Source organism: Nematostella vectensis, chromosome 9, assembly GCF_932526225.1.
Source record: "Nematostella vectensis chromosome 9, jaNemVect1.1, whole genome shotgun sequence".
NCBI lineage: Eukaryota > Metazoa > Cnidaria > Anthozoa > Actiniaria > Edwardsiidae > Nematostella > Nematostella vectensis.
The window spans coordinates 14,558,578-14,581,284 of NC_064042.1; the positions used below are offsets into that span (position 1 = coordinate 14,558,578).

Below are 22,707 nucleotides of genomic sequence, written 5' to 3' on the forward strand. Positions count from 1 at the left end.
ACCACTTGGATGCCATAACGTCCAAGAATATCCCACTACCATCACGTAATGACTACCTTCAACGCCTCATCGACACATAGATAGTATATAAGTGATGGTAGTAATATATTCTTAATAAATCTCCTGATGAGTGGGCAACAACGAAACATGCTTGTAGAGATGAAACGGTAGTTCACGTGTTTTTTTTCCTACAATATATATATATATATATATATATGTATATGTATGTACAAGCACCGGAATTTTAGCAAAATATATCCAGAACCTCCTTTTGGGTAAAAAAAATCGATAAGTCACTTTGTTTGAAGAAAATAAATAAATACAAATGAGCTCATGCTCATACCTGGTTGTTGTTACGCCATGTTTCGCGTCTTCCGTCACTTTTCGAATCCGTTTCGCGAATGTAGTTTTCTTTTAATCTTTTAATTGTCTTAATACTACAAATAGTGGGTACCCTTGAAACATCCACGTTTATAATTTATAAAAAAAAACATTAGACTAATAGCCACTATCTGATCCGAAAAAACGGTTACATCATAACCATATAAATTCGATTTGAAAAGTGTTTTGCCAAAACTTGAAGCATAGGATTTTTACCATATTTAGGATCTTTTATCATATTGGAAGTAAATCAATATAACAATAGTCTTTATTCTACTCTATAAGAAAATTTATATGCTACCCTAACCCAAAAAATACGCCCAAAATCTTTTTTTCATTTTTCTCTGCCTTATTGGGAGCCGTGTGTTCAGAGTATTTGGCGGGAAATTCATGCGGGTTCTATGTCTACATTCAATAATGTCAATTCAATGTCTATTCAATTCAAAAGTTTTTTCAACACGTTTGTATGGGAATTTGAAATACGTATCCTTGCTTCATCGGCCGGTCTTGGTGGTATCAACGGCTGTCATTTTTTCTAAATGGTCTAAAAGATCCTGGGGCGAGCGCGCGGGAGACCTGTGATATTCTAAAACGTTAGGGACTAGGCTCCATCTCCAAGATGGCTGCCAGCAAAATCGTAGTAAACACGAATTTCTGCAAGTTTACGTACGTAGGAATTCGTCTAAAACGATAAGAAACCGAAAAAAATTAGTTGAAGCGGACTCCCAAATATGGTAAGTAATGCCTAATAAGGAAATGACCGAGCGAGCTAGAAAAACGACAGTTTTTAAAACAAGATTGACTGATATGCTGTGAAATGTGATACGAAGGTATGTGGTTTTATGTACGATCGGCTCAGCTTGAGATTTGTTTTGCTTTACTTTTTAAGTAAAGTCATATTTATGAAGAAAACATGGTCCGACAGGATATCAGAACTAAATCTAACAACAAATGAAAGTTGAAAGTGGTTTAGAATCAGTTTTTATTTAGTTTTTATTTATTTTTATATAGTTTAATCTAATATTTAACACATTGACCCCTCAACCGGACTGTACCGGTTTTGAGAAGTACCCACAACCCGAAAAAGGTCTTGTGAAACCACTTGGATGCCATAACGTCCAAGAATATCCCACTACCATCACGTAATGACTACCTTCAACGCCTCATCGACACATAGATAGTATATAAGTGATGGTAGTAATATATTCTTAATAAATCTCCTGATGAGTGGGCAACAACGAAACATGCTTGTAGAGATGAAACGGTAGTTCACGTGTTTTTTTTCCTACAATATATATATTTATATATATATATATAGCAAAATATATCCAGAACCTCCTTTTGCGTAAAAAAAATCGATATATATATATATATATATATACAGTTTGGGCTTTTTGATTCTATATATATATATAATTAATTATGAAAATCACCAATAATTATTAGGGGGATTAGGGAAATTTATCATTTTAATTTTAAAAACAACGCTATGAATAAAATTTCTGAAAATTGAATTAGTAAGTACTTAACATAACAGCAACTTAGTAACAAGTAAGATTATAAGGTTTTAAACAGTTTACGTCGGTTTGGCACTTACCATCGTTTTGATAGAGACAAAATAATTTTTCCTTCCTTTATAGTTCCCCTTTTTGTCATTAGACATTGTCTTGCTAAGATTCTGGTATCTTTTTTGGGAGTTTGTGACAGCAATTTGTTAAAGGTTTCAATGTGCTATTTATTTTTGAATGACGAGCAACAGTTCGTCGGTGAAGAGATTTTACACCAGCTCGATAAGGTTTTGGATGAAATTTAGTGCTCAACTAGTCCATTCTCTATCAGTATAGTCCTCCATTCTTTCTCCTACCATATCTTGAATGTTTGTATTGACGGGATTATTTGTCGAGCGAAACAGGCGCAGGGTTCCCATATGTGCAAAATAAAAACACAAAAAGTCAAATTATTGTAGGTTTTACCGAATTTGTCAGGGTTTTATAAAATAATTAAACATTCACGGATGGTGCAAAATTGTATTAATGTGCTTTTATTCTACTAAGGAAACATATTGTAAAATTATCGCAAAGTGTGCGGGCGGCGACCACACAGGGTACCCGCGCGATGACCAAAAAAACTAAGTCGCATAGTTATATTCCATTTCTCTATACCTATGGAGCCCGCTACAAGCAACCATCAACTTGTGCTCGCATCAGCGAAGCGCCAAGGAATTAAAAATGGGACCGCAAAGCACTGTTGGAAAGCAAGGAAACCGCTGACTAGGTGCAGCGGTGTTTGACTTTGACGGGATGTTTGAAACTCAGAATAGGGGGGAGGTATCTATTTTCAGTCTGTTTGTTATTTTTTTCGCCTGAACATTAACTGTGATTTTTTTTTTTAAACCACAAAGTTCTTGACGTCAATGGTGCTTTTGGCTGTGAGTTTGAAATACTTTTTTAATATCTGTGGAGAGCTCCAAAATGGCGCGTTTGCGAGTGCTTTATCTCGACAAGAAAAATAAAAAAGCACGCTTAAAAAGCACTGAAAGATACTTATAGTTGATATTTCAGCCTACTGAAAGATACACTGAAATGTATCTAAAGTTTGAATTCATTTTTGTATACATTTGAAGGTATTAATTTCCTTTTTTTTTCGTCTAGTGATTTTTGTATTGCAGCTTCTCTTTGCCTTATCATTTCAAAGTGGAAACAATTACCGGTACCCCCTATAAGCTAGGGATTGTCATTCGTGTGGTTCTTGAGTTTTCTTGTTCCTCCTTTCCTCCGTGAGAGATGATGCCACACACTTTACCCTTAGCGTATTTGATATAAGTTTGCAGGGAAATGGCCGCGCTGACCAACCTTATGTTCAGTCCGAGGCTCAAGTTTGATGGGTCTTTGATCTCGATTAATCATTCCCAAAACAATCTTTCCTGGGATCAAAGTATACAAATTAACAGTTTTTCGTGGCACTTATACTTGCCATCTTATCGCCCGGTTCGTTGGGTCTTCTTTCAGTACAGTTTCTAGATGGATAGATGCCTTTTTTAATGAGGGATTCACTTAATATCACAATGATAATGTACGCATGGCCCTCAACAGAAACAAAATAAATAAAAGCTATTTACAAATCTGTCTACAGCAAAATCTTTGACGAACAATAACAATCCTTTGCTGATTTATAAACTTATTTACAGTGTTGTGATGCATTCTAATAGTTTTGCGGAGAAGGCGGTGATTGACTTGGCTTCTTTGATTTCTAGTGGCAATGCATTCCACCTTTTAGCTGCAACAAACTTAAAGCTGTTTTTTGCTAATGTAGTCCGAGCCTTTGGAAGGACTAAGTTATGGTTTGCTGCATTTTTAGTGTTCGTGTTATGTACATCACTACACTTAACGAACATATCTCTGATATAGCATGGGGTCATATTGTTCATTGCCTTAAAGAGCAAAACAAGTTGTAGAAAGATAGATAGATAGATAGATAGATAGATAGATAGATAGATAGATAGATAGATAGATAGATAGATAGATAGATAGATAGATAGATAGATAGATAGATAGATAGATAGATAGATAGATAGATAGATAGATAGATAGATAGATAGATAGATAGATAGATAGATAGATAGATAGATAGATAGATAGATAGATAGATAGATAGATAGATAGATAGATAGATAGATAGATAGATAGATAGATAGATAGATAGATAGATAGATAGATAGATAGATAGATAGATAGATAGATAGATAGATAGATAGATAGATAGATAGATAGATAGATAGATAGATAGATAGATAGATAGATAGATAGATAGATAGATAGATAGATAGATAGATAGATAGATAGATAGATAGATAAATAAATTAATTTATTAATTAATAACAATGTATAAAGCGGGGTGCAAAAATGTGGTTACGCATGTGCTCACTCATAGTACAGATATACGCTCCTAGTGATGGGCTCACTCATAGTACTTAAAACACAGTTATACGCTCCTAGTGATGGGCTCACTTATAGTACAATTTTACTCCTGCACGGCTTTCTTAGAGACCTGAGTCATGTGTCAAAACCTTTTTTATGAAGCACACCCTTTAAAAAAACAATTACTTTTCTATATCATTCAATCAATTCAATTGAGTGGTACTTCTATTTCTTCTTATTAGTTTTCAAGGTGTGTGGTCACGACTGAAGCAGCTGCTGCAGCAATATTTTTCTCACTGCAAAGCTAAAATGCAGTGGAAATAGCATAGCGAATACGAATACTTAATGAAGGATTAATAAGAAAATGCTAATATAAATATGCGGGTCTAAGGGTTGGGTTCTTCCTTCAATCGGAATCCCTGAAAATGCTCCCATAAAGTGCTACTGCATCCCCGTGAACTCTTGTTTAAAAATACTGTGTACAAAAATTCAATTGGTTCGGCCATTGTCGTTAACTATTAGGAAAAATCAGACTTTCTACTTAACTTATAAAAAAGTATATAATACATTATGTGTAGCGAATTGAAAACGTCTAACTAGCCCAATATTTAAATTCTACTGTCAAATACACCAGTTTGTGTGGTTTTGAGTGAAGACATTATTTTTCTTATAGTTGGATGGAAAAAGAATCACCATTAAGATGTTCACAGAGTTAACAAAAAAAGAAACTGGATACCTTAATTTCAGACATGAAAAAGTTTACAAATGAAAAGTGTTAAACCAGTCTAAATTATTGAACAGGTCCCTAAAGGAAAATGAAAAAAAAACGCAACAGTTGTTTAAAGTCTACAGTGAACTCGTTATGGCTCTTAATATATCATAAAACAGCTTGAATTTCTTAGTTAGAAATTCAAAATAATAAGCTCTCCCAAAGCAAACCACTTTTCTCAAAATGTTTCTGGATAATGACATACGAGGTACAAAATCTGCAAACTTACAAGAAGGAGATAGCCCCCTTTGATAGCACTCCACTTCGTTTGTAAAAAAAAAAAAGACAGTTACCCACTTCACTTCACCTAAACCAATTTCAATCTGCAAAATTTCCCGAGCTTTTAGCCATTACTTTTAGACACTAATTTACTGCTGTATATTATTCAATCAGTGGAAACAAAAACATATCGGACGCGTGTGCCTAAAAGCCCCAATCCTTAGATTAAGGTTAATGTAAAAAGCTGAGTTCTTGAAAAATAATGAAGTGCCTTGTTTTGCCATAAATTGTGTGTGATTGAGTTAGAAGGCGATAATAATAGGGATGCAAAATGGAATCTTGAAGCTTAAATCTAAAGACGTATAATTTTAAAATAAAAAACACTATAAGTAAGTAAACTCAGCAATCTGTTACTTTTGTCATTATTATCATTTTTAAGTATGTATATATATATATATATATATATATATATATATATATATACATATAGAAATATTATAATTTTTTTTTCCTGTATATGTACCTTGCGGTAAGAAAAATAGGTTATCATAATAATAATACCAAGTACTACCAGCTAAAAGTTTGGGGGGTTTACCCTCATATAATTATATATTATTAGATTATCATTAAATGCATTAAATTGAATTCATCGCCGTTAGACACCTTACCTTAAATGAGCAAAAAATTCTGCATCTCCTACCAAATGGTCGAGCATTTATTCTCAGAATCTGGGTGTGAAATAAGCAGAAAGCTCTAATCCAAATATTTAAAGAATCTCCTTGGTAAGGATTTAACGTGTTAAAACGGGAAAATATTATATTTGAACTGTTATAACCAAAATGTATTAGCAAAGGGCGCCCTTTTTCACTTTATTGAAGATCAAAGCAAAAGCTGGGGTTCCCTGTTGTATGCTATGCGTCCAGATTCTCCCTCCAACACGTCCCATAATGCTTTGCATTCTTCAATTAAGATTGGAATATCCATTATATGATCATAATTTACAAGCTTACTTGAAGTGAATGGCCAAAAGAAAATTAACCAAAGATAACCAAACTAACATAAACAATAATTAGTTTTCCTTCTTTCAACCTGAACCTTTTAATAACTTTTAAGTTATATTAAGTGTGCTTACAAGCACACACTTACTGAAAATAACCTAGCCAAACCACCTAGTGTTTTCATAAGTATACCTGTTTAGCTTGGTAAAAAAAAAAATCCGTGTTTTTACAAGTACACCTGTTTAACTTGGTAAAAAAACATCCAGTAGGATGTTGTTTTTAAATTTATGACCTTTAAAGGTCTTAATAAAAACATGTTATTCTACCGGTAGCTTCCTTCAGATTCATTTGAAGTCTTAAAAAATCTAGTCCTACTAAAGAACCGAAAATCCGCGACTAAACGAGATGACCAAAACCTCTTCACATAACTCAATTAGAAGAGCCTGGATGGCGTATTCCATGAAGGAGTCACCAAAGTGTCGCTATGAATCCCATGTGGCCCTGACCACTGGGCTCAAAGTCGATTCCTACCTTCGCTCCGAGGGTTCAGTTACTTGGTTTTTATCCGGATCATTTTAAATCCAGGCTGTTTGCGTGGTCAGATGTATGGCGGCTGCATGAGGCACTTTTCATTTTTTTTTAGGCACTTGTCAAATACCTTCGACTCGAACACGTTCTATCTGCTCAGTTGTGAGTCTTCATTCCAGCTACAAGGAAGGTTATTATCAACCAAAACCTACTTACAGCTAAGGTAAGGAACCTTATTACACTCCAGTCTCTCTATTTCTTGTTTGGGTGAAAAGGTCTGGACTGCAAATTTTATCAACCGCAAGCTGATAGGCACCATAAGACAGAGGTCCTGCGGTTTCCCTTATGGTGATAGCAAACTACAGCTTTATTACGCTAATATACTCTTGCAGAAAAGTTTAAAAATCGAGGGCTCTTTAATCCAAGATTCTTCAAACGGCCAAGTTATTTATAAAACAGTATTTGATCAATTATTAAGTTGCTACCACAGAAACGCCTGATACTAGAACAAATACACGGTTTATATTGCAATTCAGGATTTTCTCGGGGGGGGGGGGGGACTTCGCACGCATTAGACATCATCATTCGCCGCCATTTATGCGCCCGCAAATACCGAGTCACTCAATGAGTCCATCCTTCGACCAAATCAAACAAGAGACTGAGAGACTTTAATCAAATATTGTTACTCAAAGATCAGACTTCAATTCTGGATTGCTATTTCATTGCAAATAAACCGTTGTATGTTTAATTTTAAACAATAACAAAGGAGTGGTTGATAGACATTCTTTAAGACGATTCGGCGATGCTCTTTAGGAGTGCGCGTGCCCCCCACGCCCATCTGGCATGGGTCTGTCATTCGGAATGTATTATTCTAAACATACACCAAGCCTGAATATCAGCGCCACTCAGGTAAACAAGGCTCTTCTTTGAATGACCCACTGGCTGCAGGATAGTGAGTACGGATGTTGCTTCTCTCACAGCGTCTATTCTATGTACAAACTTTCTAATGACGCGCGACGTAATTGCTATACAAAGCGACCTCTTCTCTCTCTGTCTATCCTACAACCCGTTAACAAATATCTGCCACAATATATATGGAGACATTTGTAGACATAATGGATGCCTAAACGACTAAAAATATTACTTAATGGAGGGACAAAACGATACCTTTTAAAATGCACTTAACACAGACGTAATTAGATTTCCAAATCTTCAGTCTCGAGATTGTAGGCTAAAATGCTCACTGTAATTTTACCCTTAAAGAGGGAGGGAAGGTAATATGCAGCGCAGATTTGGATAATTTCAAAACTGAACAAAAATGTTTCATGTGTCATATGGGTCGTGCGCGTGATTCTCACGGACTCGCGGAAACGAGTTTTCTCATGCCATTTTCACGTATCACGTAAAGGTGAATAGCACGCTTTAAAAAAGTGGGAAGAAAATATAGGTGAGCGTGAGCTTGTGAATATATATCGACAAGTCTTTTTACATAGCTGTTATATTTTTTACAAGCAAAAAAAAAATACAAATTAAAAAATATATATATGTACTTCTTAATGGTTAATGGTTGGTCTCTAAGATAGAAGGTCATGGTTAAGATAAATAAGCACTTGAAATAGTCTGGTTGTTCGACTGAATTAGTGATTAAAATGCGAGACACGTTTTTTGAATCGTCACCCATCTCGACAACTACTGCTAATGAAGTGTTTAGATAAAGGATAAGTGTGGAATTGATTGGCCTTTGTGCGACAATGAAACTCTAAGCATTTTGACAAGCTTGACCGATAGCAGGTGAACGCTGCTGGATTCGCCGCTGTGTGATTGATAGTCTTCAATAACAACTCAATGGCGGGTAGGTCAGGAGCATCGCAACATCCATTTTCAGCCAGAACAATGAAGCTTGAATTGGGGCCTTTCGTGCCTTTTTGGGTGGTTTTTAGTTTTGAATAAAACAAGCGAACAAATTAAACTGGAACATAGGAGTCTTGTTTCTCCCTCCATGCACAACTATGGGCATTAATTGTTTGCGAGATTTTAGCAAAAAACAATGCCTTTTCTTCAATGATAATTCATAACAATTTGAAACAAACTTGAACGGTATACCCAGAGAGTGAAGCCACCTATACGTCAATACGCCGGCTTAAATACAAGAAACGTGAGAGCAAGAGAAGCTCCAATAAAGAAATCCAGGGTCCACCCTTTTGTACCACTTTTTTAATTTCCGCTTTTAAAAGGAAAAGGCGCCGATGGATACAAACCAGGAAAAATCTTTGAAATCCACACGTATCACGCTGTCAATCATTAGGGGGGGATCACGGCGCGCTGCATTACGATAAGATCTGTGTGTAAGGTCGCGATATAGGATCTCTGGCCGTGCACATGGCTAGATCGCTCAACAAGTGATAGAGAAACTGCGCCTGTCAACAACGAGAACGTTCGGAACTTTTGACCACGATAGGAAGTATCTAGGAAGTAAATACTCTTCTAAAGTAGACTCGAGTGGACGCACTAAGGCTGCTTCAGAGTTACCGAATGGGTGGCCGAGCTTTAAGAGAGGATATATTGAGAGAAAGGATTTGAATATTTTCCAATCTGCGATTAAGGTAATAATATTTTAAGGTAAGCCGAGTGAAAAGAGGATGAGGTTAATATCATTAAGCACGGATGGTGAACATCGTAAATAGAGGGAATTTGGCTTTTTTTTTGTGATCAAAATACATATCAAAATATTCAGAGAAAAAAGAGTTGATACATCTCGGGTAACTTAAGCCTGCTCGCCGGCTCTCCGGTGATTCGGGATTCCGAATCCGGCTTGCAGGTTAGGGTAACTTCAATTTCTCTAAAAATGAAATAGTAGATGTTTTATATGATTATCCGAAATATATAAGCGCTCTATCACCTAAAACTTGCAGCTTTATGGGATTGGTATAACTAACCTTTAAATCGAAGACTTGGATTCTTCCGTATCATATGCGTGGAAGAGGTTAAAGTCATAATGCCTTGCCTCCTTTTTATAACTCTATCAATTAGTTGCTGCAAAAAAGGTCCCTATTTTAAGGCCAATTATATCCGATTGTCTTTTAGCTTGGTGGGAAATTTGTGGCTTGTTCTAAAGAACTTTGAGGGCGGAATTGTCAGTCTAAGAGGGATTATAAAAGGCCAATTTATCAGATAACTGGGTATTTCTCTGCGAAAAATTAATTAGAAAGTCATGAGTCATACATGGAGAGATCGACAATCCAGAAAACAAAAATGAAGACTCTTTTATGATACAACGTTTTGTCTTGTCGTAAAAGCATTGCGCCCACAATCTTGAAGTTGCAACGATACCGATGTTTATAATACTAAATTGATATTGAAGAGCTACACTTTAATATGGAGAGGGTGTGCTACAAATGACGAATACATATTAAAACAAAAATAACATTAAAAATATTTTTACCACATAATGCATTCTACAAATTTTCACACACAAAAAACAAATCCAGACCTGCAGATAACATTGACTTGATGTATCTGTTCTGTGTGAAAAAATAAAGTGTGATAACAAAGTTCAAAAGCCCCGAACAGATGAGGAGCCCTTACGAAAATAGCTAGGCGATGGTTTCTCTAGTAATAGCTTTGAAATTACTAGAAACATCCTTCGGCTTTTGTGATACAATTATAGTAATGTCTGCAAATGCATAGGTCTTGATTCAATCACGCCGAATTACGTCATGTCAAAAGCGCTACAAACACACATGGCCAAACCGACGTCGCTTAACAAAGATTTTAAACCAGGTGTAATAAAAAAATTCTTCGTGGAAAATATTCGAGAAAAATCTAACCAAAACAAATGCAGACACTGTCGATTGTGGTGGAATTATCACAATCCACAGAGGAAATACTAAGATCTAGATAACAGTCGCGGGTCGCCGGGAGTTTATCAACTGATTAAGATTAAATCGCAAACCCTGAAGCAGCCGTCTTCTCGGAGCAGATTGTTATTGTTCTAAACACTTGAAGTTGAAAAGAAAAACCCAGGTATTCGGCGGAAGGAGTTCGATAAGATTATGATTTTTTTATCACTTTGTTAGTGCCAGGGTGAAGAGTTTGGAGATGTAAAAGCCGCAGCCAAGGGGATGATAATCGCCAATAAAGGAGCCAAATCAACCTTCAAGCGTGCATTGCTTTGTTGATGTCTTTTCATCAGAAATGATCCACATCTTTGATAGGGAACAAGACCCTAAGAATTTGACAAAAAAATTGGCTCGTCGATATGGCTACAAAGATAGCGCTGACAAACATATGCGCATGCGCGAGTTCTGGTGTTCCAGTTAAGCTAAAAAAGCTTACTTTTGTCGCTGATATTATTTAGTGTATAGCATTAAAATCGTAGAGTACAAAAATGATAGATTGTTTTGCTAAAATGAAGATATTCACAAAATTTAAGCCATTTGTCTACCATGGTTATTGCTCTTGTTTCTTAGATTCCCCAAAAAAATGCTAGTTTGCGAGTGAAATGCTACTTTTTTAAGCAAAGGCCTGGTTTAACAGCACGTGGTACTGGATTTCAGCAAGAGTACTGCCAGCCTCAAAAGGGATGCACCATGGGAAGGGTGAGGTGCTCACTTTAAACTTTAAAACAAAAAAGTCGTGCCCCTGCTACTTTTTAAGGTGGCGCGCCGAGGTTGTTTTGGCTTAACTTATTAAGTTGCCTACAGAAGACTCATTTTTTTTGTAAATTTTTCAGATTTTATTAATACATCTATGCTTTATCAGATTCCGCTACATTTACTCTTCTTGGAAATCAAATTATTTTTTGTCATGAAAGTTAAAAGGAAGGCTTCGTTTGAAGCGCATTCATATCCTCAACTCTTGATTCTAGTTTCTCATAAACGCAGGTTCGACATGCAACTGCATTAAGCAAGTACTTTCGGTAAAGCCTATTTTAGCCATAGCGTCGGGTAATAGTTTAGAAGAGGCGCGGCTTGCGCTCAAATGTTGAAAAGGAATAAATTCTTTAGTTTTCAAATTATCTTAATAAAAATACTCTCGAATTGCCCATCTGGAATTTATTCTTGTGTAACACTGGTCCTCTTGCTCACACAAGTTGCCTTAGGGTGTGGACTTAGCAGGGGGCGTAAATTCGGGAATGGATCTTTGTAGGCAAGAGTGCATTTATTTTTTCAAAGATTGCGAGGACAATTTTGGGGTAAAATTAAGATTCATCAATCGCGAAGTTTGACAGGTCAGTTTTAAGCCAAAAATTCGTCTGCTTCAAGTGGAGTATTGTTTTAGAAAAAAAACCATCGCGCAGATTTCGATATTTTTATTTTAATATAAAAGAATTGCTTTTATTTACCTTGCATGAAATAAAATTATTTGATTTAAAACAAGAGTGAATCTTGCGGGATCTGACGAAGCATAGATGTATTAATAAAATTTGAAAAATTAACGAAAATCGAGCCGAAAATGAGTCTTCTATAGGGAACTTAGTAAAAGCTGTTTAGCCAAAACCAACTCGGCGGGCCACCTTATAGTTGTCTACGGTCATTTCACCATACCCATAATGCACTGCCCAGACTTTACTGCAACGAAAGTCATTTGCCTACAGTCTTCGCGATAATGTCTGAACAATGTGGGATTTCCGGTCTAGTTAACAAGCAAACACGTGAAACGTGTAACACTAGACGTCGAAGCTAAATTGTATGTATTTATTGATTTTGATTCCTTGAGCTATTTTTTTTTCTGAAAATTATGAACTGAGCCGTTGAAGAAGTTGTAAGTATAAAACTTCTACTCTTCGTGTTTCTGTTTTTAATATAAGTTAATGAATCCAGTATAAAGACTTTAGAAAATAAGATCTATATTAAGGTACACTTATTATCGGGAATGGTCCTGTTCTAGTTTTATTACAATAAATTTAGCGAGCGCTTTCCTTCTTGTTCATTTTCAACAACCCTGGATCCCCTAAAATTCCTTATAAATTTATGTTTTTAGAATAAAACTTCTTGAATCGATTTATCTTCTTTACAAAATGCAGCTGTCATAAGCTATTGAATTGTCAGAATTGGGATATAAGAAGAACTCTGATTGTATACTTGGTTCTCACTAGGACGCAAGCGTAAGCGCAAACGGAAGCGCAACACAAGTGAGAATCGGTCAAACACAAGCGCAAAATCAAGCAGTTGCGTTCTCTTGCGCTTATGTTCTAATGAGAATCGGAAAACTACGTGCGTTCCGCTTGCGCTTACGTCCAAGTGAGAACCAACCTTAAGTGAGTGACGCTCTGCCCCCAACAACTAGTCTTACTTACGCTAGCGCGTATCCACGACATAAAATGGTGCTGCTGAATGTAGCATGTATTGATGACAGGTCCGCTCAAATGAGATAAAATCAGTGTATTTCTTCAGGCTAGGACAAAATACCCAAGAGAACATGGCCCACAAATGGGTAAATACCCCCCCCCCCCCCAATCAAAACGAGAAGTGGTTGCAGTTTAATTTATTAATAACTCTTATTCATATAATAAGAATGATAATATATAAGAATAAACAGCTATGGATGGAAAAGTGATTTTGATTAATAAAATGACGTTATTAAACGCAGTTATCCTTTCAGATCTTAAACTTCAACGAGACTTCGATAAATATATAGCTTAGATTTTATTGGAAAGTTCATTTGGCCACCGTATAGATCTATCTAGGGTACCGTACGAAGAGATGTCCATGGTTTTCTTGAAATGAGGTTTACCCTTTTGAAAAAAATAATAAAATAATATAACAAAATAGCCATACGTTTTCGGAACATGACGCGTTTACTTTTCCAGCACGTGCGCATTTGGATTGGCATGATTTGGCAATATCAACATTAAACTGGAGATGACGCTGATACCGGAATAGCGAAAAAAGTTACTACGTCATCATAGGCGGATGTAGTTTGCGCAGAGATCTTTCACGTGTCACTTTAAGACTGTGTCAGCTATAAATCTTCTAATGTAAATGATAGGTTCTGTGTGTGTTTGCGTGGGGGGAGGGGGAAGAACCGGCTTTTCACTAAAAAAAAAGAAAAAGAGAAAATGAAAGAGCTTTACCTAAGCGACTCCTTTGCGCTGTTAACTATTACTTTTACACGTTCGCGGTAAACAATGTCTCAGGTTCCTTCGAAATGTACATAAGGAGTGCGAAGCACGCTACCGTGGCCACCTTGACAGTGCGACGCGCGCTACCGTGGCCACCTTGACAGTTTTTAGGAAGATGGCCAATAAGGATGCAAATGATTGGCATAGGCTTCACCAATAGACAGCGTGGGAAAGAAACGCAAAGTGCGTATCGATACATGATGAAATCCCTCTAGCTTTGAAGCTCTTCTGAATCAAAACTGTGATTGTCGTCTCCTGATTGGTCAAAGTCTTAGTGCCCACGAAAGCGCGCATTGCAATATAAAACAATGGTGCAAGTTTCATTTAATATTATATTTTATATTGTTGGAACAAATTGCTTTTAATGATGACAGGATATGACGATTCCAAGGTTTCTAAGTAAGCATGTCAGTAAGCATGTCCAGCATAAAAAAAAGTTTTTATGTCATCTTGAAGTAGGTAATTTGACAACGGAAATAAATTACAAGTGAAAGTTTCCATGAAACGCTGATCTCATCTAAAGTCAGAATGACAAGTGCGTCGAGCACAATAAATATGTCACAGTACTTTCATTTTGTAGTTGATGTGATAATGGCGGTAAAGGGTGTAACCTTGACCTTAGAAAAAATAACTAGTCCGTCATTCAAACCGACCCATGCTAACGTTAATGTACGTTGTTAAGGTATCCTCGGGGTTATATAGGGTGGGGGTGGTGTGGGAGGATGTTCCTGGAAGCTACGAGTGTTTACACAAGTAGGAAGTATGTACGACTAAATAATGAACTTGGTAATGTTTCCCCTGAACAAAGCTTTAGTCGCCCTTTTTGGTCGCAAATAATTTGCAAATTAAACATTCTTAAAATAGGTCTTTTGGTCAACTTGCCTGTAATATGCAAAATTCACGAATTCATATCAAAATCCCATACGTTTGAATTTTGTAACATATCTTATCTTCTTAGTAATATGACTTCAAGGGAAGTCAAAACAAACAAGGAAAAACAATTGCGATTCTTAACTTTAAGACTAGTATTTCACATTTTAAGGAAGCAAAAAAAAACATAAAAATACGGACCTAACTATAGAACAAAAACGAATGAAAGGTAGTGAAATTGGGATACTTTACAGGATTCTAAAAGCTAGGGTTTAGTGATCAGATGCATCGTATTCTGATAAGAATGAGTTCTTGTAATACAAATTCAACACTATAAGTATGAGCTCAACACGTAATCTGAGTTAAACGACTTTATCCTTTCATTTCTCGGTCATACGTTGAGATCGAAGGCCATCAAAATGGCGTGAGCCAAAATTGAGATCCCATTGTCTTGCTAGGGGAAATCCTGCAAAGCCTTTTTTGGTTAAAACTCTAGCTCCATACTCTGACAAAAGTCTGAATCCTTTCCTTTTTATCTGAATATGATTTCCTACAACTAGCGTTTTTGTACTTGAGCGCGTTTTTTACTCAAATCATATACCACCCAAAGCTGGCATCCAGAGAAATACAGAAAATAATTTACAAATTTCCCACAAAGGTTTTATCAACAAGCAGAAGTAACCCCCTAGACGTACATTACCTTAAAAAGAACAATCACTTTTAGGTGATTTACCCCATTGGCCATGTTACAATTAAGAGATCAATACTTAGACGCATTATTTTACTCCTTTCCGAGGTTTCTGGCAATGGTAATACATTCACTAAATTTTCCACCTGATATCAGAAATAATATTCAAAACTTGAACCTCCTTGAAAAAGGAGAGGCCGGATATTTTTAATCCGAGCAAGTCATTCAAAGTCTTGACGTCCAGTTTGCACAATTAGAACCACTTTAAGCACCAAGTTAGCGATAATACAATACAATAATAACAAGCTTTCGGCATAGACAGTATTAAAAGAAGCATAGGGCGCCTATTCCGTTAAACGAGCATGTAATATTTACATTTCTCGAGCCAATATTACGAAAGATAACGCTGGACGTTTGAGGGGATCGGAAGCATCTATTGTCCTCAAATCGAAATTATATGTATCGTGGTGAGATCACAGAGTGACGAAAGGACAAACAAAAAGGCGATGCTTAGAATGCTTAGCGATATTGAAAAATGCGTCAAAACTGCCCTAATTGATTACTCTTTCTGAGGTTTGATTATTCTTAAGGAAGGATTATATGAAGATCGTTGTACTAAGCTGAGAAGTAGCAAGATCAAACAAAGCTCAGGTATGTTTTCCTATCTACAGGGTACAAGGGGAGCCTCTGACCATAAGGTCGAATTCTGATCTCTATGTAACTTACATACAATATATATTTATTATATACCAGTTTTTTGGATATACTAACCTTCTTAATAATTCACAGTATGTTGTAGTACTCAGTTTTGATGAAGCTTTTTATAAGGGACTTATTGCTTTACAAACATCTCGCTGAATCTTTATTGTAGGCACATAACAACAGATGGGTAAGAGAAAATCTAATTTGGTCTTCCTTAGATCTAAGCCAATTTTTTTTTTCAATTTTCTTGTTTTCAAAAAATTCGATATATTTTTGTTTTTTAGCAATATAAATTCTAAACTTGGTAAAGAAATAAAATAACAACATTCAGACTATAAATAAGTTATGATCTTTGTTTAAGACTCGAGAGGGTTTTTAGCACACATTAAGCCAGGTAAAACCGTTATAACTAGAAAACATCTAATTGTAGGCACATAACAGACGAGCTAGTAAAGTAAATTTAACTTGATCTACGTAGATCTAGGTCAATTTTCACTTTTCTTGATTAAAAAAAAAACCTCGATATTTTTTGCGCTACGATTTCTTATTTTGTTTTTAGCAATATAAATTCAAATTCCAGTAAAGAAATACTACATTGAGAATATAAATATATAATGAGCTTTGTTTAAGACTCGAGAGGGTTTCTAGCACACCGTTAACCGGGTAAAACTGTTATGACTAGAAAATATTTATATCCTAAAAAGAACATATTATATACCATGGTTTTAGCTTTACATGGACTCAGGTTTAATGAATATGCATTTAAGAGTTTGCTAGAAAGAAAAAGGTCCATTTAAGTATCGAACTATTTCTTTCCCCAATACCAGGCCTTAATGTTTAACGTCTGTTTTACAACATGTTGAGGCTAGCAATTAATTGCAACTTTTTTTCTACCAATGTTTACTCTATAACCTATCATTTTTCATAACACAATTCAAATGTTCAATCATAACTATAAACAAATTTTAAGATAAGGTAGCCTGTTAGCCGGCTCTCGAGTGGGTTTATTCGGAAATCACTGTTTTCCGAGTTTCGGGATTACTGTGGCTCGCGAGTCGGTCGGGGAATCCCGCAAATTTCGCTGAACCCAAGAAACACCACAAGTAACCCAAGCCAACTAATAGAAGGTTACTACGCAAAGTAACTCATTAAAAAATACCGGAATAAGGAGGAGGAGACGCTACAAATAGGCCATTTACTGCAGTGTTCGATTATCTGCCAGCTCTGGATTCCATCAGCTAAAACGCCACAATATTCATTGAGCAGATTCATCGTCTAGCACTGAAATTGTTTCCAATTACGTCACTTCTCCGCGAGTTGGTGACCACTCAAAAAAACACCAAATGTAATTCCATTAGTTTGAATAACAGAAGCCAGTGAGCGGGTAGCAGTTTGAAAAATGTTGACGAGAGTTCCCAGAATATCAAAAACCGCTGAGTAAGGAAATACAAGCGTCATTTGTTGTACGTGCGGACATTTCCGAAATGTTGAAAACTTGTTCCTTTCAAAGCCAAACGTGGTAAGGTTTCAACTAAACGTGCCATCTATTAAATCTGAAAATCTTAAGCTCGGAGTAAAATTAAAATCAGAAATAAGCGACGACAGAAAATGAAATACACGCAAATGCAGTGTTTGCGATTTCATACACCTGTTTTTGACAAATACAACGAGTGCTAAGACTTAGACAGGAAGATCAAGAGGTGGCAAAGTTATCGGGAACATGGAGATACGAGAGGCGACAACACGAGTTGGCCAACAAAGAGATCACGTCGCCACTGAACATCAAACAAGGATAAGTAAAGACTTGTTAGAATTCCCGGCCAACAAAGAGATCACGTCGCCACTGAACATCAAATAAGGATAGGTAAAGACTTGTTAGAATTCCCGGCCAACAAAGAGATCACGTCGCCACTGAACATCAAATAAGGATAAGTAAAGACTTGTTAGAATTCCCGGCCAACAAAGAGATCACGTCGCCACTGTACATCAAACAAGGATAAGTAAAGACTTGTTAGAATTCCCGGCCAACAAAGAGATCACGTCGCCACTGAACATCAAATAAGGATAAGTAAAGACTTGTTATAATTCCCGAGCACTTCCCGAGACTTGTTAGAATTCCCGAGCACTTCCGGAGAGCTCTTAAGCCCTCGAGGAAATGAAGAACTTTAAATCCTTTTTTCTCTGCATCAAGTGTCTGGTTTATTTGTCTTGATGACGGGGTGACAAGGTATTACATCAAAAAAAGTTCTCCTATCCAATCAGGTAAAAATATTTTTTTTAAGATCGCGATTCTTTTAGTTGATAACGGTTTTTAGCTTTGGCTACGTGAGTTAACACTTGTAAGATTATTACATAATTCCAGCGGCATTATGACTTTTGACTAAATTTTTCTTCAAGATTAGAAAACGCTTGGCGTTTGTTCAGAAAAAAAATTGATTATAAGTTGCTCGTATTGTTATAGCAGTTTCAGGCAAGACTAAGCTGGGTTTAAGATAGGTGTTAAAATTTAATTTTTTTACTTTTGTGTTTGAAATTATTGTGTTGCCTGTTAATAAACAAATTTGCATAAAGGGAAAACCCATTATTTCTTTCAAATTTCACTTTTTCTTTGCACATTTCTACTGAGCACTTCCACTTGGCCCGTCAAATGGGCTAGTTAAAACTGCACATGTATATGCAAAGAGACTTTATTTCCTTTTACATATGATTTCTCTTTATAGAATGGTTTACACTGAAAACTGTGCAATCTACGATGGAAACTATAAAAAGCTGAAGCCAGTTTGTGCTCTAAAATCTCTAGAATAATTATATTATTGGAACAATTATATTAAAACTTATATTTTTAGACCGAAATAAAAAAAACTATATTTCTATCGAAAATAATCGAGAGAAAGATTGAACAGAATAAGGAAATAAAAAAAAAAACAGTCAAAAACACATATATACAGTCTGCCAATAAAGATTGTTCGTTCCTTGCTACTCAATTAAAATAAAAGCTAAAGCTTACAATTCACGTTCAAAATGCTCGAAACAATATTTGGGTGACCAATTTAATAAAATAGCTGTCCTCGAGTGCATCAAGTGTTGAGCCGTTTAACTTGAAAGTCATAAAAATCAAGCAATTCGCTACTCTTTCCTATGACGATATCGCCACAGAATCTTGAGCCTGACGTCAAACGGTAGCCCTATGGCAACTCTTTGTGAGGTACTAAAGTGAAAATCTTCTTGTTAGCGGTTCGATTATTGTAGTGAACGCTACAAGCACGGTTGTCTTCCCAATACAAATTTCCTTTTTTTTAGGAAGTCAACAATTAATACATTCGCCGAATTAGTTTTGGTAATCACGACGTGAAATTACCAATGTCAGGTACGCCGACAAGTCACACGATTCCCACCGAGCATCGCCCGAGGCCTTCCGATACTTAGTCGATTAGTCGACAACTTCGATTGTATCTTTTTTCCTCGACCTCAGAATTGGTCTATGTAATAACTCCATAGCTGCTTTTAATTCCGTTTTGCAATCTAAACATTAATAAACCATACTTGTCTGCAATTCGATGGGTTAAGCTTTTGCCCTGTTTCCGCGTATTCTACCGGGTTCATGCCGTCAACAAACGTTAGCCAATCTCAACGCAACACTGAGAACAGACCTCTTTAAGGTGGAAAAATCATTATTGGTTTCGTCTTTTGTCGAATGCCATAAAAAGGCTTGCTACTAAATATCAAGCGTGAAGACGGACACTTCTGTTGCGCTTGCGCAAACTGTCAACATTTCTTCTCTATCATAAATCCTGTGAAACCAAAGAACATACAATTGTATAACGGTCTCAAAACTCCTGTTCTTTTTTATTATTCGCGTGTTAAAATGGAAAAGAAAAGAGGAAAAGAAGCGTTAAAAAACAGAGTTACCCTTATTCCTTATACTGAAAGTGATTGATAACGACTGAATTATCGATATTGAGTACTCTATTACGAGTCACTGAGATCACGCAAACTAAATCATAAATTTCTAGAAATAATCTGATTTAACTTTTTGAATAGCATGCGTGGGGGATGTTTTGTTCCATGCACCGTTTTTCCCTCGGAAGGGTTAAAGGCGGTTCCGCCGAGACAATGCAAGAGGAAAATAATTCATTTGAGACATAATCTTCTTCAGAGATGTCACAAAATAAATTAAAAAAAGGAATAGAAAGATCAACAACTTTCCTGTGATTAACGTCGTGTTTTGGTTGCTATCAATAAAACGAAGGGACGTTTTTGTTTTATTACTCATTTTTGATTCTACTATATACGTGACTGATATTCGGGCGAAAAAACTTTTATTGATACAACACCGTAAACAGAAGATTTAATCTGAATGGGAAGTGATCTAAACGGCACATCAGGCGAACGTTCATTCTACAATAAAAGCTTGAGAGGTTAGGAAGGAAAGCAGAGAGAGAGAATAAGATTTGGACACAGTTCTTGACTTTGAAAGATTGGAGACTTTTAGGTAAACATTTATTACAGAACAACGAACCACACTTGAAAAACTTGACTCGGTAAAAAGGTAGGAAGTGGGCGTCGAAATAAAAGAAGATTTCCAAAAAATACCCTTTGGATGAGAATAATGAAGACACTATTTTAACAAACGTTTTACTTGACAAGGGATGAGTTACGGAGTTGATCAAAATTGTATATCACATTACCATCAAACCATTAACTGCTTTTTATATTCAATTGAAACAGGAAACTCACAAGTATAAGACCACTTGAAGTTGGAAAAAGAGGAGAAAGAATCCACTCACTTCGCAAATGGAACATATCAGCAACACTAGCACAAGTCTTGATAACACAAGTGAATCTGGGACAACAGACCCTGTTGGCTCAAATCATCTTAGAACCATCAAGCTGACATTGTACACACTTATCTTCCTCGTAAGCGCAGCGGGGAATACCTTGGTTTGTATTGTCATCTTAAAACGCAAGAAAATGAAGACCGTCACGAATTACTTCATTCTAAACCTTGCGGTGGCCGACCTGGCGTTGACTTGTATTTGTATTCCGTTCGATATCCCTGTTCAGGAGATGGGCTACATCTGGCCTTACGGTGCCGTCATGTGCAAGGTCTTGTACCCACTACAAACTCTAACTCTCTTCGCGTCCGTTTATACGCTCACCGCAGTGAGTCTGACGAGGTACTGGGCGATCGTTCACCCTCTCCGCAAACAGTTAAGCGTCTCTAAGGCCAAGACCCTAGTCATAGCTATCTGGGTGCTCTCCCTGCTTCCCGTGGCTCCTTACATGAATTCATTATCATACGTACCGCATTCCAAGTACTGCGAAGAGAACTGGGACAATCACAACGCAAGGAAGGGCTACACAGCGTCCCTATTCGCCTTTCAGTATGTCATCCCATTGACAATCATAGCTACAGCTTACTGTAGCATCACGCGCGAACTCAGTAGACGGACCATAGAGAGCGCATGCGTACGAAATCAACAACACAAAGAGACGAAGAAGGTAGTACGCATGCTCATGATTGTGACTTTACTGTTCGCAGTGTGCGTTTTACCGAACAATGTCATGTGGCTTTGGCTCGACTTCGGCGCGGCGGATAAAAGCTTCAAGTATTTCTGGGATGTGGTGGCATTTTGTCACGTGTGGACGTTCCTAAATAGCGCAGCCAACCCAATTTGCTATACAATCTTAAACGAGAATTACCGTAAGGAGATACAAATAGCGTTCATGGAGTATAGGAGGAAAAGGGTGAAACGCAGGAGTGACAGTGACCCAACTCAATTTCGGTCCGTTCATAGGGAGAGCTTAAACGCAATGCTTACATTACTTATACCGAATAGTAAGACCAAATCCTCGACGACACAGTTATCGTTTGTATAAAACCATGTGTGAGTAACAGACAAACACATTATCAAAGAGATTTTAAAAAAAAGTACTGTGGGGAACAGCCGACCGAAGTTGGTGCTACATGCTTTTAAGCAGGTGCTGGAAGATGAAAACCTTATTTTCTTTTCTGTTTTTATTTGCGCATGGCGAAATTACAAAAATTACGAATAAAAAAAGCGAAAGAAATGTAGCGAAAACATTTGATTAATAGTGAAAAAGAACTGAAAATACTGTACTCTCTCTGGGGATTCAAAATTCGAAACCTCTTAGATCCCTTAAAAGGCACTCAGGAATATAAAATTATCGCTTATTGCCCGCTTCGATTTATTTTTACCACAATAGAAACCCAAACGTTTCTATATTGTTTTCAAAACACCTGTTTCACCCAGGGTTTTTTTCTTTAAACGCATTAACACGCAGATAGGCAAAGGGGATTTCAAACTGAAAAACGATTGATGAAATTGTGCAATATCATGCACAGAATCAATAACTCAGATAGAATCCATGTTAGAATTCAAACACTTTCTGTTCAGGGTTGAAATAGCTAAAAGATATCATAAAGCTTTAGTATTGTCTAAAAGTAAAGATGAATATCTGCAATAACGAAGTTGTTAATTCTCACTCAC

The 22,707-nt window shown here is 36.5% G+C and overlaps 2 protein-coding genes across 8 annotated transcripts in view; one reads left to right on the plus strand and one right to left on the minus strand.

Annotated features, from left to right (window-relative positions):
• LOC5507897 (neuropeptide FF receptor 1) overlaps positions 1 to 9,849 on the minus strand; it is a 41,765-nt gene extending 31,916 nt beyond the window's left edge. Inside the window, exon 1 of the mRNA XM_032376685.2 lies at positions 9,749 to 9,849. The gene's annotated coding sequence lies outside the window, so the exon portion shown is untranslated. The remainder of the gene's footprint in view (positions 1 to 9,748) is intronic.
• Positions 1,002 to 22,681, plus strand: LOC5507915 (neuropeptide FF receptor 1). 7 transcript variants are annotated; one of them, XM_048732179.1, is made up of 3 exons: positions 1,002 to 1,115; positions 6,928 to 7,035; positions 20,924 to 22,681. In XM_048732179.1, exon 3 carries the CDS (start codon positions 20,990 to 20,992, stop codon positions 22,073 to 22,075), a length of 1,086 nt encoding a protein of 361 aa, XP_048588136.1. In that variant the 5' UTR covers positions 1,002 to 1,115; positions 6,928 to 7,035; positions 20,924 to 20,989; the 3' UTR covers positions 22,076 to 22,681. The 7 variants fall into 7 exon arrangements, with proteins under 7 accessions (XP_048588136.1, XP_032232525.2, XP_001628516.3 ...); XM_048732177.1 differs by lacking the exons at positions 1,002 to 1,115; positions 6,928 to 7,035 and adding exons at positions 17,721 to 17,991; positions 18,060 to 18,457; XM_032376634.2 differs by lacking the exons at positions 1,002 to 1,115; positions 6,928 to 7,035 and adding an exon at positions 9,234 to 9,415.
• The last annotated feature ends 26 nt before the right edge of the window (positions 22,682 to 22,707 follow it).

What these genes read in the sequence shown, in the direction of transcription:
- LOC5507915 (XM_048732179.1), top strand. Translation starts at nt 20,990, where the DNA reads ATGGAACATATCAGCAACACTAGCACAAGTCTTGATAACACAAGTGAA.